Source organism: Bacillus rossius, chromosome 1 (genome assembly GCF_032445375.1).
Source record: "Bacillus rossius redtenbacheri isolate Brsri chromosome 1, Brsri_v3, whole genome shotgun sequence".
In the NCBI taxonomy this organism is placed as follows: Eukaryota; Metazoa; Arthropoda; class Insecta; order Phasmatodea; family Bacillidae; genus Bacillus; species Bacillus rossius.
In genome coordinates, this window is record NC_086330.1 from 285,515,342 (window position 1) to 285,535,304 (window position 19,963).

At 36.2% G+C, this 19,963-nt stretch overlaps 1 protein-coding gene across 3 annotated transcripts in view; it reads left to right on the plus strand.

The window, feature by feature from the left end:
* Nucleotides 1-19,963, plus strand: part of LOC134527682 (angiotensin-converting enzyme-like) — an 87,199-nt gene that overhangs the window by 52,715 nt on the left and 14,521 nt on the right. For all 3 annotated transcript variants that reach the window (XM_063360585.1, XM_063360586.1, XM_063360587.1), the window contains exons 6-10: nt 2,179-2,276; nt 3,848-3,999; nt 4,563-4,690; nt 5,018-5,258; nt 8,101-8,193. In XM_063360585.1, coding sequence (XP_063216655.1) covers nt 2,179-2,276; nt 3,848-3,999; nt 4,563-4,690; nt 5,018-5,258; nt 8,101-8,193 — 712 coding nt within the window. The remainder of the gene's footprint in view (nt 1-2,178; nt 2,277-3,847; nt 4,000-4,562; nt 4,691-5,017; nt 5,259-8,100; nt 8,194-19,963) is intronic.

Below are 19,963 nucleotides of genomic sequence, written 5' to 3' on the forward strand. Positions count from 1 at the left end.
CGGCAATAGTTACATTTTTTAAAAGTACCTTTTCTTTGAGAGCTCCCAACGTGCCTCGACGGGACCTTTGAGCGGGCGACCTGATCCCCTCTGTGCAGTACTTGTCGCGCCCGTGGGCAGGCTTCCTGTGTGCAGGGCGACCGGCTCCGGGTATTTTTAGTTGCGTTATCGGACACAGACGCGGGCCGAACCCTCTACCTTTCGGACTACAGGCAAGTGCCACGTATGTTGGACATTCCTCCATGTATTGTTGCTGTGTGTAGTGTGTTGTAGCGGCACCGTTGAGGACCGGTCACATCGCTATCGAGCTGAGAGTAGTATATTACGATGATCGTGATCAGCCATTCTTTCCACGTGCGTGCGGGAGACGTGCGTAGGCGCGTGTCTACGGGCTCAGGACACGTGGACCAACTAGTCAAAACTGCCAGTTTCCTGCTACTGGTATCTCTCATTGGTCACAGGAGCTAACGGCAACACCCCGCCTCTCTAGGAGGCTGCTCTTCGAGACGCCTGGCTCCCGTCAAGGACATCACCGACGACTGAGCGACGTCCACCACATCTCCACACTTCATATCTTAGGAGCTTCTCCACTCTCCACCTGTTACATACAAAATTGAGCTGAAAATGGTAGGAATTCAACTAAGTCTTTGTTAATACAGCAATTCATACAACACATGAAAGTTCAAAATTTGATGTGATATATTGCCCTGTGATGCCGTCAAATTCATTATTATCACTTCGTGCACCAATATTCTATTAAATGCATATTTCTGGAAGTAACAGATGAAACTCAGTGTAAAAGAAAAGCATGTACTTTGCTGTCGACGAGGATTACTGTAAGTTACTGTAAAAAAAAAATAAAAATATGAAAAAAAATTGGCAAAATTTTGGATTCTAGACAAGTTCCCAATTCAATATTGGCCGCTTCCAATCTCTTGCCGATACATCAGGCACATTCTTAACCAAAGTAGTAGTTCTGTTGCACACGTTATTTTTTTCAACGAAGGAAAACTTAATGGCGTTTTCAGAATACTTTCTTAAACGACACTTTAGCCTAAAAGGATACTTTAAAAGTGCATCTTAAAGGATGTATGCCATTCTTCATGACATTGTGAGTAGTTGCAAAGATTGTTTTAGAATCACAGATGCAGCCTGTCGTGGAAGGACAAGTTGCTCAGGTTCTTGCATGCATCCTTGTGGCCTCAGAAGGTTTGTCGTGCTCCCTTTAGAAAATAAGACACTAGTTTATAGCTGCTCCAGCCAGCTGCCGTCCACATTTATTTAGATGTTTATTATTATTGTTGTTGATTTTTTTAATTGATCAACTTAGAACATGCAAAAATTTAAAAAAGCTAACAAAAACATTACATATAAACTGTTAACACAAACAAATGTCCGGCAAAAATAAATTTTTTTCATTCACCAGGTGGCAATACTGCGCGTGAACAAAATCAAAGTGAATCCAATCTTGAAAATAAATATAAGAAACAAAAAAAAATCATCTTGGATTCAACAGTTTTTTTTAAAGTCTTCAAATTCACTTTTATTTAAATACTGTATCAGTATAGTGACAAATATGGTTACAGAAATACTTGATTAAGATCCAAAAGTGAATGAGGCATCAACAATATAATAGCAATTGCCTGGAGATGAAGAAAGCTTTAATGCAAAAGCCTTGCCAGAAGGCGAAAAAACCCCATCAACAATGCAATAGCTGTTGTCAGGAAATGAAGAAAGCATTAACAATGTAATAGCTGTTGTGCTTGGAGATCATTGAGAAAATTTGATCTTAAATTGTTCAAAAAATAAAATTAAAAAATATTACAGATTTTGAAAATATCGCTTTGAGGTGTAAACAGACAGCGCCTGAATAATCTACATACCAAATGTCATGGATCTAGGCTTTTTCGTCTCCTTGCTACGAGAAATACAGACAGACAAACCATCAAACTCCTTCTTTTAATGATGCAGAAAATGACCCAGCACAGTTGTTAACTATCCCTTTATATTTCCCCATGGAGTGTCGAACTTGCGGTGTCACGATGAAGAGCCACAGATTTTATGTCCAGCCTGGCACAAAATGACTTATTGGATTTCAGTGGTCTATTTCAGTGATCTTTGAAAGGCAACTTAAAACAACCAAATTGTTCTGCAATAATTTATTTTTTGACATTTCAGGCTCGCTGGGCGCCTCCGACTGGACCAACGTTGCTGAAGTTGTGCTGGGTGAAGACTTTGCAGTCTATGGCACCCTGCAGAAAAATTTGAAAGAACAAGTAAGATGTTCGTTATGGAAAAACTAACATAATTTTTAAAAATATTAAACCATAGGATATTAAAATTATGTATTATGTAGCCCAGTGTTGCCCATATTCACTCTTCTTGAGAGCCAGATATCATTTGAAACACATCTGAGTGTTATCCTACACATGTGAGTGATTATTACATTTTTTTATGAAAGGGTTGTAATGTTTCATTATTCTGCTAAATAATCAATGAATATATTATGTGGAATGTGACCAAGCAAAAAAAAAAAATCTCTTACAAAAACTGTATTTACAAAATATAAATAAAACCTATAAGTCTAAGGAAAAAAATGCACAAAACAATTGATAGATCTTTAAAAAATAAATTTAAATATTATTTTTCATTGTTTCTTTGAGGATATTGAGGCTTCTGAACACTGTCTGCTGACAAATGTATTGTACCTAAAGGCAAAGGCAAATAATTCAAGACAGTATGTATTCCTAATAATATTTCTTGTTGAAAGGTGGTTTCAGTGGGCTGTATGAAACAATGTTGTTCACGCCAGTTGGTCACAACTGAGCTAAACAATTTATTCAATCTAATCTCACTATTGTCTTCATTTACAGTATGTGGGCTTACATAAACTACAGATAGACATGATTTTATCATTTTATTTTTTGGCCAGTTTCTTTTTGAAAACAAGATATTTTGGTATTATTGTTTTTATTTTTTATGAACTTTGTTTATTCATAAAGATAGCACAATTTTGAACCCATTAAATATTTACTTGTTCATTAATACTTACTTTACCAAAACAGTGTAATTTTGACTGATACATGATGCACTTTTACAATATAATGATTTGTAATAAGCATTTCTAACTTTTTGGAAAAAAAAAAAAAAATCAGGAATTATATGTGTGTTTGTAAAATGTTCCATGTCATACAGTAAAAATTTGTTACTAATAACAGTTGCGATATAAAAAAAAATATTGCAGTCTATTTTGGTACCAACACCATGCTGAATGATTTACAGTTATTGAATTTAATATATTAAAATATTACATTTCTATAATCTGAGTTGTGTTTAGAATAATATGCCGATTGATTTCATTATTTTTTTGTGGCATTTTGGTGCTTTATGCTGTATTGACATGATTTTCGGTGCTATTTTGGCTTCGTTGCAGTTCACATACAATCTTGCTCCTAATCAGTGGCGTAGCCAGGATTTGTGTATGGGGGGTGTTAAGAAGCATCCCCCCCCCCCCCCCCCCCCGTATTAAAGCGGGGGGTCCGGGGGTCCTCCCCCGGAAAAATTTGGATTTTAAGGTGTGAAATAGTGCTTTTTTTTAGCAGTTTTTGGTACTTAAATTTAAATATTGTAATGGTAAAAATTTTATTAATTTTAATATGAAATTTGTTTGAGTGATGAATAAGAAATTAATTAAAGATTTGGTGCTGGGGGGGGGGGGGGGTTAACCCCTAAACCCCTAAACCCCTAAACCCCTAAACCCCCCTCCCTCCCTGGCTACACCTCTGCCCCTAACTATGGAGTTTTTCTGAGCTTAGTGATGGACTGGTCGCCTCTGGTGGCGTTGCAGGACGTGGGCGGGAGGAAGTCGTACGAGCTGGCGGACAAGCTGGTCCAGAGCATGGGCTTCGAGGAGCTGGGCAAAGGATTTTGGGAGGAGTCCCGGTTCAACGCGACATGCCACTCCCGGGCCGTGGAGTTCTGTTCGTCGGGCAGGACCAGGTAGAGTTCCAGCAATCGCAGCCTGCACCGTCTTGTCTTAACGTCTTAGAAACCAACCATCGAGAAGAAAGGGACAACTACCCTTTATTGGGAATTGTATTGGAAAATGATTAAGTTTTGTTCAAATACTTCACGGTGGACTGAACGTAGCTTGATGAGATGATGATTAACGAAATGGGAAAATAGTAGCATTTTATTAATTTTACAAAAAAAAGTTAAATAGGTAAAACACTTGTCAGATAAGCTGTTCAATGATTGACTCAAAACTTTTCTATCCCCAACCTGTGCTTGCGGTCTGTAGTATTTGGCCAAGACAGTCAACAAGTTACGTATGATTCACAAGTGTTTAGTTTAATGTAAAGGCCATGTTCTGCAAGTATGTTGCATCAGGTTGATTGTTCTCAAATTTTTTGGTTTATTCACACTTGCATGATTCCAAATGTGTTCTGGTTCCATTTTATCCCAACTGTAACAAGCTTTTGCCATTCGAATGGGAGCTCTGAGATAGTTTGTTAACAAACACAGCTGCATGTGCAAGTACAAAAAAAATTTAATTTTTGCAGAGTCATCACGTGCAACCGCACAGCTTGGGCACAGTACATGGAGGCTCACGAGATCGTCATGAGAGCCGTCCGTCGCCAGGTGATCATTCAGCAGCAGTACACCTTCATGAATCCAAATCATCAGTCGGGTAAGTACAACTTGTAAGTTAATTTTTTTTTGTTGAAATGTCAAATGAAAGTTTTACTGTAAGCTGTAGATTGATACCAATTGATACCAGAGATTTAGAACACCACGTCAAAAAATTGTAACTTATCAGGAGAGCAATTTTTCAATTTGTTATAACTTTATTTTCAGGTTTCTTCATTTGTAGTAGGATTGCTTTATAGAATTATAACACATTATTCTTAAACTTATCTACTAGACAAAAATAATGCTTTCAAGGTGACAGTTTCGTGTTCTCAGTTTAAAAAATTGGTGTTTAGGCCTAAGATGCGGGGCTTGTTCCATTTCACAGCGGCCCACGAGGCGGTGGTGGGACTGCTGCCTCTCGTTGCGGCCACGCCCGCCAGCCTCCAGAGGACGGGGCTCCTGCCCGCGGGGGAGGGCGACCTGGTCCCCCTGAGGCTGCTGGTCGCATTGCGCATCCTGCCGCGGCTGCCCGCGCACCTCGCCGCGGACCTGTGGCGGCTAGAGCTCCTATCCTCCGGGGACAACGCCACGGTCCAGGAGGCGGCGGGGCTCTGGGGGCGGTACAGGTCAGGGTGGTACCATCGATATACTCCTTGTGCAGTCATTAGTAGAGTCAAGATTTTGTGGTGTTATTTTAAGACAAATTTCGGTGTAAAGAAATACAGATTTCGGTGTTATACGGTTTTATTTTTTTGCTCAAAATACCCACGGCAAAATTTTCTTGCTTTTCTGTACGACATGCAAATTTATTAAAACAAATATTAGTAAACACTAAAACCTCATGATCTAATTACAATTAAGTTCATTTGCAAATTCATAGATAATTAAGTTCATTTGCAAATTCATAAATTCAAACTTTTAAATAACTACTAAAAATTTCACGACTTAATTACAATCACATACACTACAAAATTAAGCACTTCCAAAGTAACTATTAAGACTGTTTTATTGAAATGCTATCATAGTTAAATTTTCCGCATTTTCTGGAGTGAGACGTTGTCTTCTGTCAGTAACTACCAGTGAGTACCTGGAAAATGAACGTTCTGCATCAACATTTGATGTTGGGAACCAGATTGCCCTTAAACTGGCTTGAGCAAATTCACTGTAGTCCCCTTTAAGGGAGCAAAGTACCTTTGCAACATCAATTTGGCTTGTTTCTGGCAATGAAAGTTCATCCTCAATTATTTTTTTGAAAGCAACATAGCCATGTATGAATGTATCAATGGGAAGAATGGAAACAGAAGGCAAGTTATGCAGAGACTTCTGTAGGTTTGCATCTTCTATGCTAACCCTACTCACATTTCTTGGGTTGAACAGCAAATTAATGGCATTAAAGACTCTTAGACAAGGATGTCGTTTAACGCTTAACCTCAAACGCTTATGTTTCTCACTCGCGACATTTTTCACAAGCGTATCGCGTCTCTCGTAGTCTAGCCTGCAGTTACAGAATTTGCACATTAAAATTTTATCACTGAAATAAAATCCTTCGCTGGAAAATTCTTTCGATCGGTCACTGGCAAAAAACCTTCGTTTTAGGCATTATCAAAAATTTTTAATCACATAGGAAGAATTTAACCTCTTAATACGCAAAAACTTGCCGTGCTGGAAAGATCAAAACAATGGAGAATAGATGCGAATACAAACGCATACCGAGTACCAACATACGCACGTGAAAATTAATACCGACATAAACATGTACTATTTATTATTTACAATCGTTACGTTAAGCAGGATTAATTTTATTTTCGTACCCTACGTACTTTATTTTAAATAAACAGTAAAAGCAATGCGCTTTAGTGTGTAATATTTTAATGATTAAAAACGTAATCTTAGATAATCATATTTTGGACGTTTGTTATTTTTTTATTTACAGAAAGTGAACGGCGGCCATTGTATCATAGTTATCAACATCTTACATTATTATGGTACACAAGATTACCGTTTAAAGAAAATATTACGTTAATTCCGAGAATTCATTTTAAAATCTATAATAAATCACCGTCGCATATAATACATATGGCTGCTAGTTACTGTCAGAAATATTTGATTGTGCTGAAGATAGTGAATTGTCCTTACAGAATGGAAAAAAAAAAAAAAACGTAAATAATCAGGATAGACGATATTTCGTGACATATCGCGGATTTCGCACAATTTCGTTTTATTTCGTGTTTTCAAGCGGTTTTCGGTGTTATTTCGTTTTATCGCGCATTACCATATAATCGTGACTCTAGTCATTAGTATTCATACAATTGTTATGTTGCTGAAAATAATTATCTACTTAAACTTAATTTAAAATTATTATCGATTGCTTACACAACTAATAGGTTGTGTACATAAAAATAAAATAAAAATAGTTTACAAATTTTGATACTAAAACAAATCCCCAACTATTGAGATCAAGTCTACTTCTTTTTGGTGTAACGAAATCCTAATCTCTGGACGGTATGAATACAAATAAAATATTGTTTAAAAGTTTTAAATGGCAAATATGACTTCTTTTTATTCATTCATGGGATTTTTCCATTACTATTTAGTTAGACAGTAGTGGAAAAATCTTTGAATACTTGTTGCATATTTAAAACTTTGCGTATTCATGTTTTTGAATATGTAGTTCCATTAAAACATCAGAAAGGGTATTTATATTGCACAAATGACTTTACCTCAACAGTGAACATTGGTATATGACACTCATGAGGTATGGAAACAAATATTCGTTATTTCAAAGTGTTAGTATTCGAGGTTGAATCAAATATGAATATTTTATTATTCATATTCGAAAATTTGAATATTCGTACTTGCCTACTAGCCATACTGAAAAACCGTTCAGACTTGTCAATAGTTGAAGTAGTCATGACTGCCTTACTAGCTGCAGTATGCCAGGAAATGCATGTTGATTCTTCCAGTATAACCAAAGTATGGCAGGTTTAGATGTCCATTTGACATGAGTGGTACCCAAGTGGTTTGAAGCCCATCTGAATCTTGGTTGTCAGTCACGTTGAGGCTTTTGTCACTTAAACCTTTCTGGATATTTAATTTTTGTGTCGTTACTAGATTTATTTTAGTAAATTTTATCACAATAGGTGTTTTGAATCTATTTTTACTATCAATTTTTGTCACCAGTTTTTAAAAAATTGTTATTAACATCTGTAAAAGGTCATAGTGCTCACGATTACGATTACTTGCATGATAACAGCTTGTAAATAACGTTTTGTAAATATCTGGTGGGAAAATTTATGACCAAACATAATATGCAAAGAGCTGTGGTGGTAAACTTACAGGAATATCTGTCAATAATGGTAGTGACAAGGAACTCAAACAACCATGTGCAAGACAAATTCTTAAGCCCCTGTGTATGACTGTGCTACATGGAACACTCACACATCAAACATGGTGTATTATAATTTACAGGCAGAACTTCTCCCGTGTAGGAGCACCGAAGAACCACTCGGAGTGGGATTTGGAACTGGACGAGCTGACAACAACCAACAGACCATATCTAGCGTGAGTTTCACATTCTCTCTCTAGCTTAATGATCCTGTCCATCCGGAGATCTCATCAGGGTGGGTTTAAAATATTTAAATTTTTTTTCAACCGCAATAGTGAAGGAAAGTTTCCCCCTATAAAAATGGGAAAAATGCTGTAAAAACCTTAGTCATCTTCAGGTTGCACATCATGCTAACATTTTAAAGAAATAGACATATTGAAAATTTTATGTTTATTTTTTAGTAGTACTTAAAATTCTATGAGCAAAAGACTACATCATGGTTTTTTATTTATTGTATAGTTAAATAAAGTTAGATTAATAAATAATAACTTCATTAGTATTCCATTTTTTTTTAGAAATGGAATTACAGAATTTTTGGCAACAAGTTTTATTGTGTTAATCACCTCACAGATGATCACCTTTCAAAATTTCTGTATCAAAAAAATTTTTGCCTTTAAAATAATGATAACATTAGTCGTGTTGATGTCTCGGGAGATACACGTCTTCAACGAGGGCGAATATTCGTCCTTACTTGGGCGCCACGCGTGGATGTGGAACTGGCCAGATACTCCACCACGGGGCCGTGACGTGGCCCGAGAGGGTGCTGGGCTGGGTTTCCCCTGTGTCCCCACTACACACAGTACTCCTTCGCTCTGAGCGGCAGGCACGCCATCACTATTACTGGCCGATGGTCGCAAGTGGGCTCTTTAGGCGTCCCACGTGCTTCGGTCCCTGGACAGGTACACTCGTGGTCGAGCGGACGGAGTGCTCACGAGCATGTGGAAAGAAGGTTTTTACTACCATGTAATTTACACAAGGTAAATGAAATCGGAAACAATTATAACTAGTGGTGCACCGATGCGGATACCGATGAATCGTAATCGGCGATTATGGGTACTTACCGATTAATAATAATCGGCGATTATCTTAACGATTACTTTGCCGATTATCTATGTCCCGGCGTAATTAAGTAGGTTTTTACCGTGTAATATTTTGTTACACATTTTAGGACGAAATACCGTAATATTTGTATATATTACAAAATTCATCTAACTCCGTCATATCATAGTTACAGATATTTCGTTAAGTTTAATAAATCTCATTGCCTCGAACAATAAAAAATACATTTTTCCTACACGTTTATTTACGTTTCATCTTTTGTTCTGTCTTTTGTTTAGTGGCCTTGTACATTACCTATAGCCAGAGACGTAAAATAGATGGCACGCAATCAAAATACCACAAGCAGTTGCAGTGGATTCTATGACAATCGATCTCTTCGAGTCGTAGCTGTTCAAAATCGTGGTCCCGATACCTTCTAGAGTTTATCACTGCGTTTTACAAACTCGTTATGGGCGTCTTTGGTAATATTATCCGTTGTTGTGTTATTTGTATGTGACGTGGAAAAGTGAAAAAGTATTTATAATTTTATATATTCAGTCAACATAAATAAAATCACATGTGCCAGAATTGGTTTTGAGTTCTTTTAATATAATTATAGTGAGATGGCGAGTAGGGAGAAAAAAAGTGAATTGTGGATACATTTTTCTATGAACTCAAGTGAACAAAATAAAGCAACATGTTTACATTGTTAAACGGTAATTTCTTGGTGCAACCTTATGTGATAGTCGATATAATGCTAGTTTTCCGCAACAAAAACTTACTCATTGTATATTACAATTATTAGACTAGTTCAAGTTGTTTACAATAACAAATATAAATAGAAGTTAATTTAATTTACACTTTGCAATGACTTAATAGTGTATTTTATATATTTTTATACTGTTATTATAACTGTATTCTGAATTTTACCTAATCTTGTTATTAAATTCACATGGGAATAAAATTTTTTGCGTGCATTATTACACTTAAAAAAAATTTGTTCATTATAATCAGTAACTGAATCGGTATCTGCCGATTATTGCTCTCATAATCGGTAATCGAATCGGTAATCGGTAAAGTCATATCGGTGCACCACTAATTATAACGGTAAAAACGCCATCAGCAATTAATTGGCTTAGATGCAGACCGGGTCACCACGTGTACTGGCCTCGAAAGTAACAAGTGTTGTTTTGCATCAAAATACCTTAACCGGACTTAAATAATGCCACCCGCAGTAGGCATTTAAGAAAAAAAAGTTTATAGTTTTATTACAAAGGACGGATGCTGTCAGATTATGAATTACAAATGTTGATGTCCTCGAGGTGCGGTGCTTGCTTTCCTACTACGGGCTGTGGTCAAGAGACTGGGCAGGGGTCGATGTGTCATGGACGCAGAAATCTTTCGAATTACCGTTAGGTCATGATTAATTACGTGCTGATAGAAACATAGCAAACTCTATACTATCTTTCATTAAATTATGATTTTTTAAAATGTATTAATATTACTTATGTCTTCGCACGTTTAGTATTTTAGTTAGAAAACTATTCCCTCCAAATGAGAATGCTTTCCGAAATGTTGACGCATGGTGCTGCTCTGTCCTTATTGTAATAACCTGAAACGCATAAACTTGGGGCTTAAAATTTAAAGTAGATATAACAATTACATTAATCTGGTTTTATGTGGTATGCACTACACACACCTCTTGTGGCGGCACAGTGAAACACACACACTGCTAGCGGGCAGTGTGTGTTTCCAGGGAAAGGCACATCGGGCTTAAGGGAGGGAGTATCCCTGGTGAACGTCAGTTTACAATAATTAATATTATGTTTAAAAATTAACAGTAAAAAGGTTAAATTATGTCAATTTCTATATACTTTTACTACAGTGTGCAAAACCAGAATATGTAAAATGAGAATTTAGGTTTTTCATGTTTATTTTATTTTTATTACTCCTTGGAGGCAACTTTCCCACACAAGTGTTTTGAAACCATTTCTTAATTTTCTTTCTGACCCTACACAAGATCTGAGATAGGTTCTTACATGCAATATTTTTATGGCGCTCTTTGTTACGTCTCCTCAAATCAAACAGAACTGTTGTAGATGAGGGTTAGTGTTTTTTTTTTTCTGTTTTTAAAAATGGAAGAAAAAAAGTCAAAATACTTTTAATATCTGACTTTGGCTTTGAAATGTATTTTTAATAAATGCCTGTTGAACCAGTTTCAGGATGTTTTCTTGGACTGTTAATTAAATAATATTACTTTTTATATCACGAGTCATTGTTTATGTATTATATATAAAATACAAATTAATCTTCTATTTTCAAGAACATAGATGTTTAATTAAGAGAGCTAAAAAAACCTTTTCAGAGATACTGTTTATCTTATCTAAGTGGACGTTCTCCTGCTATATATTTAAAATTTAATGTACGATTATAAGCTGAAGTGAGGTGGCAAATATTGAATTGCAAATTAGTAAAAGGCTGCTGTTATTTATAGTTTGGAGATTTTATGACCTCTACACACCATTAGTGTCGTTTATTTTGAGTTATCAAATTGGACAGTATGTGCTGTTACATATTAGGTGGAATTTATGTGCTTTTCAGCCAAATTAAGACTTCAAGAGCTAAATATTGTGATATAATAAACTAAAAATGAACTCTGATCCATTTAACATCAGACTAGCTTATCATGTATCGATAATTATATTGTTTATCTTCATGAGAATATTTAGCTGTACAAGTCAAAATATTCATTGAAACACTTGTCAAAAAAGTGACAATCTATCTTAAACACATTGTTTCGAGAAATTATATCGAAAGACCAGTAGGGGGTCACCGAAACAAAAACTCGCAGAGGTGCCATCTTGAGTTACACTGCTTCGTAGAAGAAGTCAAGCCTGGAACTATTTGCACCATGTATTAATGCACACAATGGCCATTATACGTATGCAGAAGCACCGCATATTAAACACACAGTGTTAGCTCGCAAAAGTAAGCAGTACATTTATATGTTTAACCGACTTCAAAAAAGGAGGAGGTTCTCAATTCGCCTGTATTTTTTTTTATGTTTGTTACCTCAGAACTTTCGACTGGGTGAACCGAATTTGATGATTCTCTTTTTATTTGAAAGCTGGTGCTTCCCGTGTGGTCCCATTTCAATTTGGTCCAGTTCTGACAATGGCATTCATGAGAAAACCATATAAGTCTTAAATTTGCATTAAGTATGTGCGTGAAAAATGGACAAATAACTTAATATCACACCAACCGATTTCGATGATTTTTTTTTATTGTAAAGGATGTACTTCAAGGGTACTTTGATGAGAGTTTGGTTAGGTTCTGATTAGGGGAGCCATGACAAAGTAACGGAACTCTTCAATTCTTAGGAGCAAATTAACTATACTCAGCCGAATCTTTTATGGGCTATCCGGATATTTGAGTCGCCTACCGTAACGTGGATCAAGCTAAGACAGTTTGCATGTTGCTCTTCTGTGTCTTTGGATAGACGATTGTGTATCACGCTGAGTCGGTAGGCAGGTTGCTCCTCCGTCTCATTCGATAGACGATCGTTGATCAAGCCGAGACGGTGACAACGTTTTTCGATATTTTCCCTGTTCAAAACTTTTTTCATGTAAAGCCGCATTTTCGAAAGTCTATTTTTGCGCTCTTCACAAGTCTCTTTTGAAATTATCCTCGAGGTAGATTTCCTCTGTTGAGATAGGCGTTTATCCCTGGCGTCATTTGTTTCATTTAAAAACGGCACTTTCTCATATGAGGAGCAAGTTTAGTAGGTCTACCCATATTCAGACAAATTAGTTAGTGTACTTTAGATTTACAAAAAAAAAAAAAAAAAAAAAAAAAAATCTGTAGCCGCACCTACAACTGAAAACAACATAAACAACAAAGGGTCGTTCCAGTACGACCAACGGCAGAAATTCGCTGTGCTACAAGAAAGTCAAAAAATACGAAATAACAAGCAATCCAATTTATTAATCACAATGCATACAATGCATGTAATATGCATATAACAATTCGATTCCTGCGGGAATACAGGTTAAAACAATGGTGCGATAAATGGGGCAAGCTGACGACGCGTTTAACGTAGCACAATCATATTGGCCGCTAGGCAACAACGAGAAAGAAAGAAAGAGTTTACATTTACAATTACATAAAATTACGATTACGGTTACGACGCGGCTTGACAAGAAGTGTCCAAAGCCATCATGGCATGCCCATATACAGCCGCAGAAAAACACTGTTACATAAGCTACCGGTAGTACTCGGCGTGAGCAAGAGAAACTAAGGCAGGTAGTACTCGGCGTGAGCAAGAGAAACTAAGGCAAAGAATCCAGTTAAGCACTGACCTGAAGGGTCCAAGAGAAATTACAAACATTACTAAACATGGCAAAAATGAAAATGAGAAAGCGCGGCCACGACGCGCAAGCAAGAACAAGAAATCATACTAATTACTGAAAATTACAGACGTTAAGTTTCACAGCCGAGTACATACCAACGCGACGCCAACCCCAAGTGACAGTCCTCGTGTCAAATGACCGGAAGACTGCGGCAAATAGCCCGGGTGCCGAGGTTATATAGGCCGGGAACAATACACGGCAGAGTGCGCTGGTGGCGCGGCGGGGAAGGGAGGAAGATGGGGGTAGGAAAGAGGAAGTCGGAGAGGAAGGGGAAAGGAGGAGAGGGGAGGGGAAAGGAGGGGAAGGAACGCTAACAAAAAAAAATGACTTAAAAAAAAAAAAAAAAAAACTACTTCATTACAAATTAATATGCACTTAAAAGTAAAAAAAAAAAAAATAATTGCATATTCTTCTACAACTTAATAATCAACAGACTTTTTCTACTCATCAATTATTACGATAATATATTGTAGTTACAATTATTGCTATTTTTGGAGTCGGTGTCAGCCAAGGAAACACTACAATATACCTAGCAATAATAATATGAGAATACTTTAAGAAATATTTTTTTTATGAATTAACTTTTATACGAACGACAATATACTGTGAGTACTGTGACAGAATGTCAATACATAATTAAACCCATTTACAAATTTACTTTTATACGACAATATATACTGTGACCTTGAAACGACATAAATAAAATACCCAATTAAACCAACAAACGAACTTTAATATGACACTATGCTGAGACATAATGTAGGGTCAGTCCATATCAAGTGGTCCAGCTCTGGTTGCTCGACTATTTTTAAAAAAATTCATAATTTGAGCCTTGTTAACATTATGTATTGACAGTTTAAAACTGACACAGTTAAATTTTTATTCTCACTAGTTTGATTATGGCAGCCATTTTTTTGTCATGGGGCGCGACAATTTTTACATTTACAAGGGTTCAGCTACATTGCTATATCTTGGCTCTGGTAGGCCATATCATGATGAAACAAAATCTGAGGGGTTAAGCACATTTTAAGCTACAATTCTGATGACAAACCATTTTTTTAAAATCAATCAATCTTGCCAACTTTAAAGGTTGAACTTGTGCCTTAGAATTGCAAAAATTTGCATTTTCATAAATTTTTTTAAGAGTGAAGGCAGTATCTGTTGGGCTTCAAAATATTTATGGATGTGCTTATGTAATAGTAGAGTAAATACAAATTATTTGGAGTGTGAGACTTCAATACTTTTTTTTTTACAATTTTGTAAAAACCAGTTTTTTCAGATTTTTGCTTACTTTACGGCTTAATATCTCTGGTGGGCAGTTATCTAAAAATCTTAAATTTACACACAATTAAGTACTCCATAGTACATAACTCCTGTAAAAATTTAGACTTTGAGATTCAACTGGTTCGGTAGTTACAGCCTTGCCAAACTTGTGTAAAATTGCATTTTTTTTTGCAACAATGAAACTATAATAAATTCTAATTATATTTTTAAAAATCTTAATACCCTAAAATTGGCATTTACTATGCAATTGAAAAGAGTTCTCCGACTAAGAACATTAAAAAAATATGCCTGAGATGTTTACCACTGTTTGGAGTGTGCAGGTCTTAACAGGCACGGACTTGCTCTAGTATGGTCTGGTATTTGTTCCATCCTGTTAGTCTGCCAGCAGCTCTGGTATAGGAAAGGTGGTTTGTGTTTCCATGAAGGTTTTTTGTTTTTCGGTATGGAGAAAGAGTGTTCAATCAATAGGACATTTAACAAATGAACAATGCCACAAATGTGTTTATGGTTCAGTGCAACAGGAATTGAAGAAAATCTGTGTGTTTAGTTTAGAACAGCAACAGCTAATATTTACCAGAGTTTCTAGTGATGTTAAGTCTGTATGTAAGTACCATGAGATTAAGTATCTTATTAAATATCACCATATATTTGGCCGGTATTGCAGTGATCCTTTACAAATACATAAAAAGGCAATCACAAAAGGACTTAGGGAAATACTTCCTGAACACATGTATAAAAAAACAAACTACAATTTACTGCTTGTCCCTGGTAAGTCCTTGTGTCCTACATGCTACAAAAAAATATTTGTGACAGCAAATGATGGAACAGGGGACACATGTGATTCAGACTTTATTACAGAGATTGAAAAGTTGGGAAAAGTAGACAATGTATGTACTCAATTAGGGGTTTCGCCAGCATCTAAAATAAGGAAATTGGGTTTAGATAAAAGACCACAAGCAATAGCTGACAAGATCAGTAAAGTTTCAAATGTTTTGAAAATAAATCTTGAGGAATCTTTTGATGAAGTGATGGAAAACAGAGAAGCAAGTGAAGAGTCTGTAGAAGAGTTTGACGAATTAATCAAGAAACTGAAGGATAAATGTGCTGTTGCAGGAAAAGAAATGAAAGTGAAAATAATTAGTTTACTTCCAAATTCATGGAGTCGACTAAGAATAGCTCAAGAGTTCAATGTATCTGATCGTTTGGTAAAACTGACAAGAGACCTAGTGAAAGATCAGGGCATTCTACCAGAGTTGGGAAAGAAAAAGGGTTTTGGCATTCAATCAGAGGTGGTTACTACAGTCCGTGAATTCTATGAAAGTGATGAATACAGTCGTCTTTGTCCCGGAAAAAAAGACTGTTTATCTGTAAAAATAAATAACATGAAATGTCAAAAGCAGAAGAGGCTGGTGCTTTGCAATTTGAATGAATTGTTTGTGGAATTTAAATCTAAACATCCAGACTGTAGAATTGGAAGATCAAAATTCATTGAACTCAGACCTAAGTGGTGTGTCACAGCCGGATCATCGGGAACACACAATGTTTGTGTTTGTACTTATCATCAGAATGTTAAGCTAATGGTTGACGGTGCAAAGCTTATGAAAGATTACAAAGACCTACTTGCTATACTCGTTTGTGATATGAGTAGTTACGAGTGTATGATGGGCAAATGTGTTAAATGTCCAGGAAGTGAAGCCCTAGTATCTCTGTTTGATGAATTTGAAGAAAGTGATGCCATCCCAGACAACATAATTTTTCAACAATGAACCACAACAGATAGAGCTGAAATGATAACTGTTATTCAGCCAAAAGAAGAATTCTTTCTGTCCCTTATTGAAAAACTTGATTCACTTAAAACTCATCATTTTATAGCAAAGATTCAAAGTCAGCATTTGAGAGAGAAGAAGGAGAAACTTAACGAAACAGAGTGCATTGTTCTTGCAGACTTCGCAGAAAACTTTACATTTGTTATCCAAGACGAGATTCAGAGCTACCACTGGGTAAATCGCCAAGCAACTGTTCATCCTTTTGTGTATTATTACAAAGAAAACGATAAACTTCTAACCCAATGTGTTTGTGTAATCAGTGATCATTTGGACCATAACACAACAACAGTGCATACATTTCAATCTCATCTTATGAAACACTTAAAAGACACTGTTCCTTCGGTTCAACATATAATTTACTTCTCAGATGGATCATCAAGTCAGTACAAAAATAAGAAAAATTTAATTAATGTCTGTCACCACAAGAATGATTTCGGTCTTAGTGCTGAGTGGAATTTCTTCGCAACATCACATGGAAAAAATGCATGTGATGGTGTTGGAGGAACAACAAAAAGGGAAGTAACAAAGGCAAGTCTTCAAAGAACAGTCAAGGATCACATTCTTTCCCCTGAAGATATGTATATGTACTGTACACAGACTATTAAAGGTATCAAATATATATATGTTAAAGAAGAGGAAATTACCGCTCGACAAGAAGAGTTGAAACCTAGGTTCGACAACTGCCAACGGCTCCCTGGAACACGAAAATTTCACCGCTTTGTTCCTCTCACCGAGATTATAATGAGATGCTATGCAACGTCCAAATCAGAAGAGTATGAGGATCTTCCAGTTTCAACCAAGTCCATCCCCATGAATCTTCGGAACAATGACATTATCGCCTGTGTGTATGACGAACAGTGGTGGCTAGGAGTCATTGAAGAAGTTAATTTTGTGAACAATGATATTTACGTAAAATTTTACAACCCAGCTGGACCTAGAACATCATTTAAGATGTCATGTGCAGACAGAGTGTGGGTGCCGCTTAAGAATGTGTTGAGGAAGCTCAGTCCATCAGAGCTATCCACAGCAACTGGACGTTCACACAACATTTCAGCATCATTATCTGAAGAAATTTCAATGCTGTTTAACAAACATAAGAAATAAGGTACAAATTAAAATCGTAAATCATTTGTCTGTTTAAAAATGTGATATAGAATGACTTATAATTAATATTTTTGTGCATAGTATACATGTGTTTTGGCAACAAACTTTAGTGTAATACTTTTTATGACTTAGTACAGCACTTACAGCATATATATAAAATAATTAAGAACGTATATAAAATTACTAGGGTTGCTTTTATTTATGCAAATAAATAAAAAAAATTACGAGTTTGGCAAGGCTGTAACTTCCGAACCAGTTCAATCTCAAAGTCTAAATTTTTGCAGGAGTTATGTACCATTGAGTACTTAATTGTGTGTAAATTTAAGATTTTTAGATAACTGCCCACCAGAGATATTAAGCCGTAAAGTAAGCAAAAATCTGAAAAAACTGGTTTTTACAAAATTGTAAAAAAAAAAGTATTGAAGTCTCACACTCCAAATAATTTGTATTTACTCTACTATTACATAAGCACATCCATAAATATTTTGAAGCCCAACAGATACTGCCTTCACTCTTAAAAAAAATTTATGAAAATGCAAATTTTTGCAATTCTAAGGCACAAGTTCAACCTTTAAAGTTGGCAAGATTGATTGATTTTAAAAAAATGGTTTGTCATCAGAATTGTAGCTTAAAATGTGCTTAACCCCTCAGATTTTGTTTCATCATGATATGGCCTACCAGAGCCAAGATATAGCAATGTAGCTGAACCCTTGTAAATGTAAAAATTGTCGCGCCCCATGACAAAAAAATGGCTGCCATAATCAAACTAGTGAGAATAAAATTTAACTGTGTCAGTTTTAAATTGTCAATACATAATGTTAACAAGGCTCAAAATATCAATTTTTTTAAAATTGATGAAGCTTCCAATAATTTTTTTTTTGGACCACTTCATATGGATTGACCCTGTAGCCAACGGTGATACGAAAATATAGACTATAGTAAACACAAGGAATTACTGTAAGAAGGATGATGTAGATATAGAATGAGAAAAGAATCTAAAACTGTTCGTAATCAAGTGACACGTATCACTTCTTTCTCTTGACTGGCGCGGCACGTGCCTGGCGTGTCCACCTGACAGCTCCCCTCCCGCCGCGGCCCGCTCTCGCCTCTCGCCTCGTCAAGTCGCGCATGCCACACAAGCACATCTCACCTATAACTATGTACCTACCTGGGCTGATACCGAGTCCAAAAATATAAATAATTGGAACTACATTATATTATCGTAATAATTGACGAGTAGAAAAAGTAAGTTGATTATTAAGTTTTAGAAGAATACTTAATTATTTTTTTACTTTTTAGTGCATATTAATTTGTTATGAAATAGTTTTTTTAGAAGTTGGTTTTTTTTTGTTAAAATTTGTGTTTATTTTAATTTCAAGAAAATATTATTATGTACTTGAAAAGGTTTCATGGACATACTTGATGTTGACTGAGGCTACGCCCTCCTTTAAGCCCGATATGCCTGGCCCCGCTTCATGACCCCATCTCCTCTCACCAGCACCCTCTATGGCCCACCACGTATTTATAACCTCCCGCCATGCAGTGGCGGACTTCCACACACATACGAGAGGCATAGTTAGTCAGTGCCACATCTCCTGTAGTATTGTACGTTCAGTTTTAGCCCGTATCTCAAATAGGTCGTATTCGTAGGTTAAACAAATACTAAGTTCAGAGGAATACTGTTAGAACTTCATAAATACTACCATAAATTAAGTCAAAGTTAAAATGGTTCCAGTGTATTTTTCAAAATTACGTGAATGTTTTAAAGTGTAAAATTTGTTTAACCTTCGGCTCAGATTCTAATACGACCTGTCAGTCAGAAGGGGGGAGGGGGGTAGCTTCCCTTTGCGGCCATGACACACCTCTTCTTAGTCTGTCCTTCGTCATGGCCTCTAGGAGTTGGAAGCAATTGTTGCACCTCATCACTTTAATTCATTGCTTTGAAGCCTGCTACTAGGGTGGACCTGCAACCTAATATTTTGATTCCTTTATGGATTTTGACACTGTTTTAGGCGAACTCTTAACTCTTAATTCTAGACCAACACACAAGGTGGCTTGGTCCACACCATGTACTGATTACATGCAGTTGGCTTTTTTTTTTTTTTAGCCATTTAAATATTTTTTATATGGGTTTTATTGTAAAGAGGTGCGCTCAATAAAAATCCTTGTACCAGAATATTCACACTAAACTGGGACTGCGAGACTGAGGCATGTGGAATGTGTATACACAATAGGCTTGATTAGCTGTACAGTAGGTTCATAAAAGAATGTCCCATGTATAAATT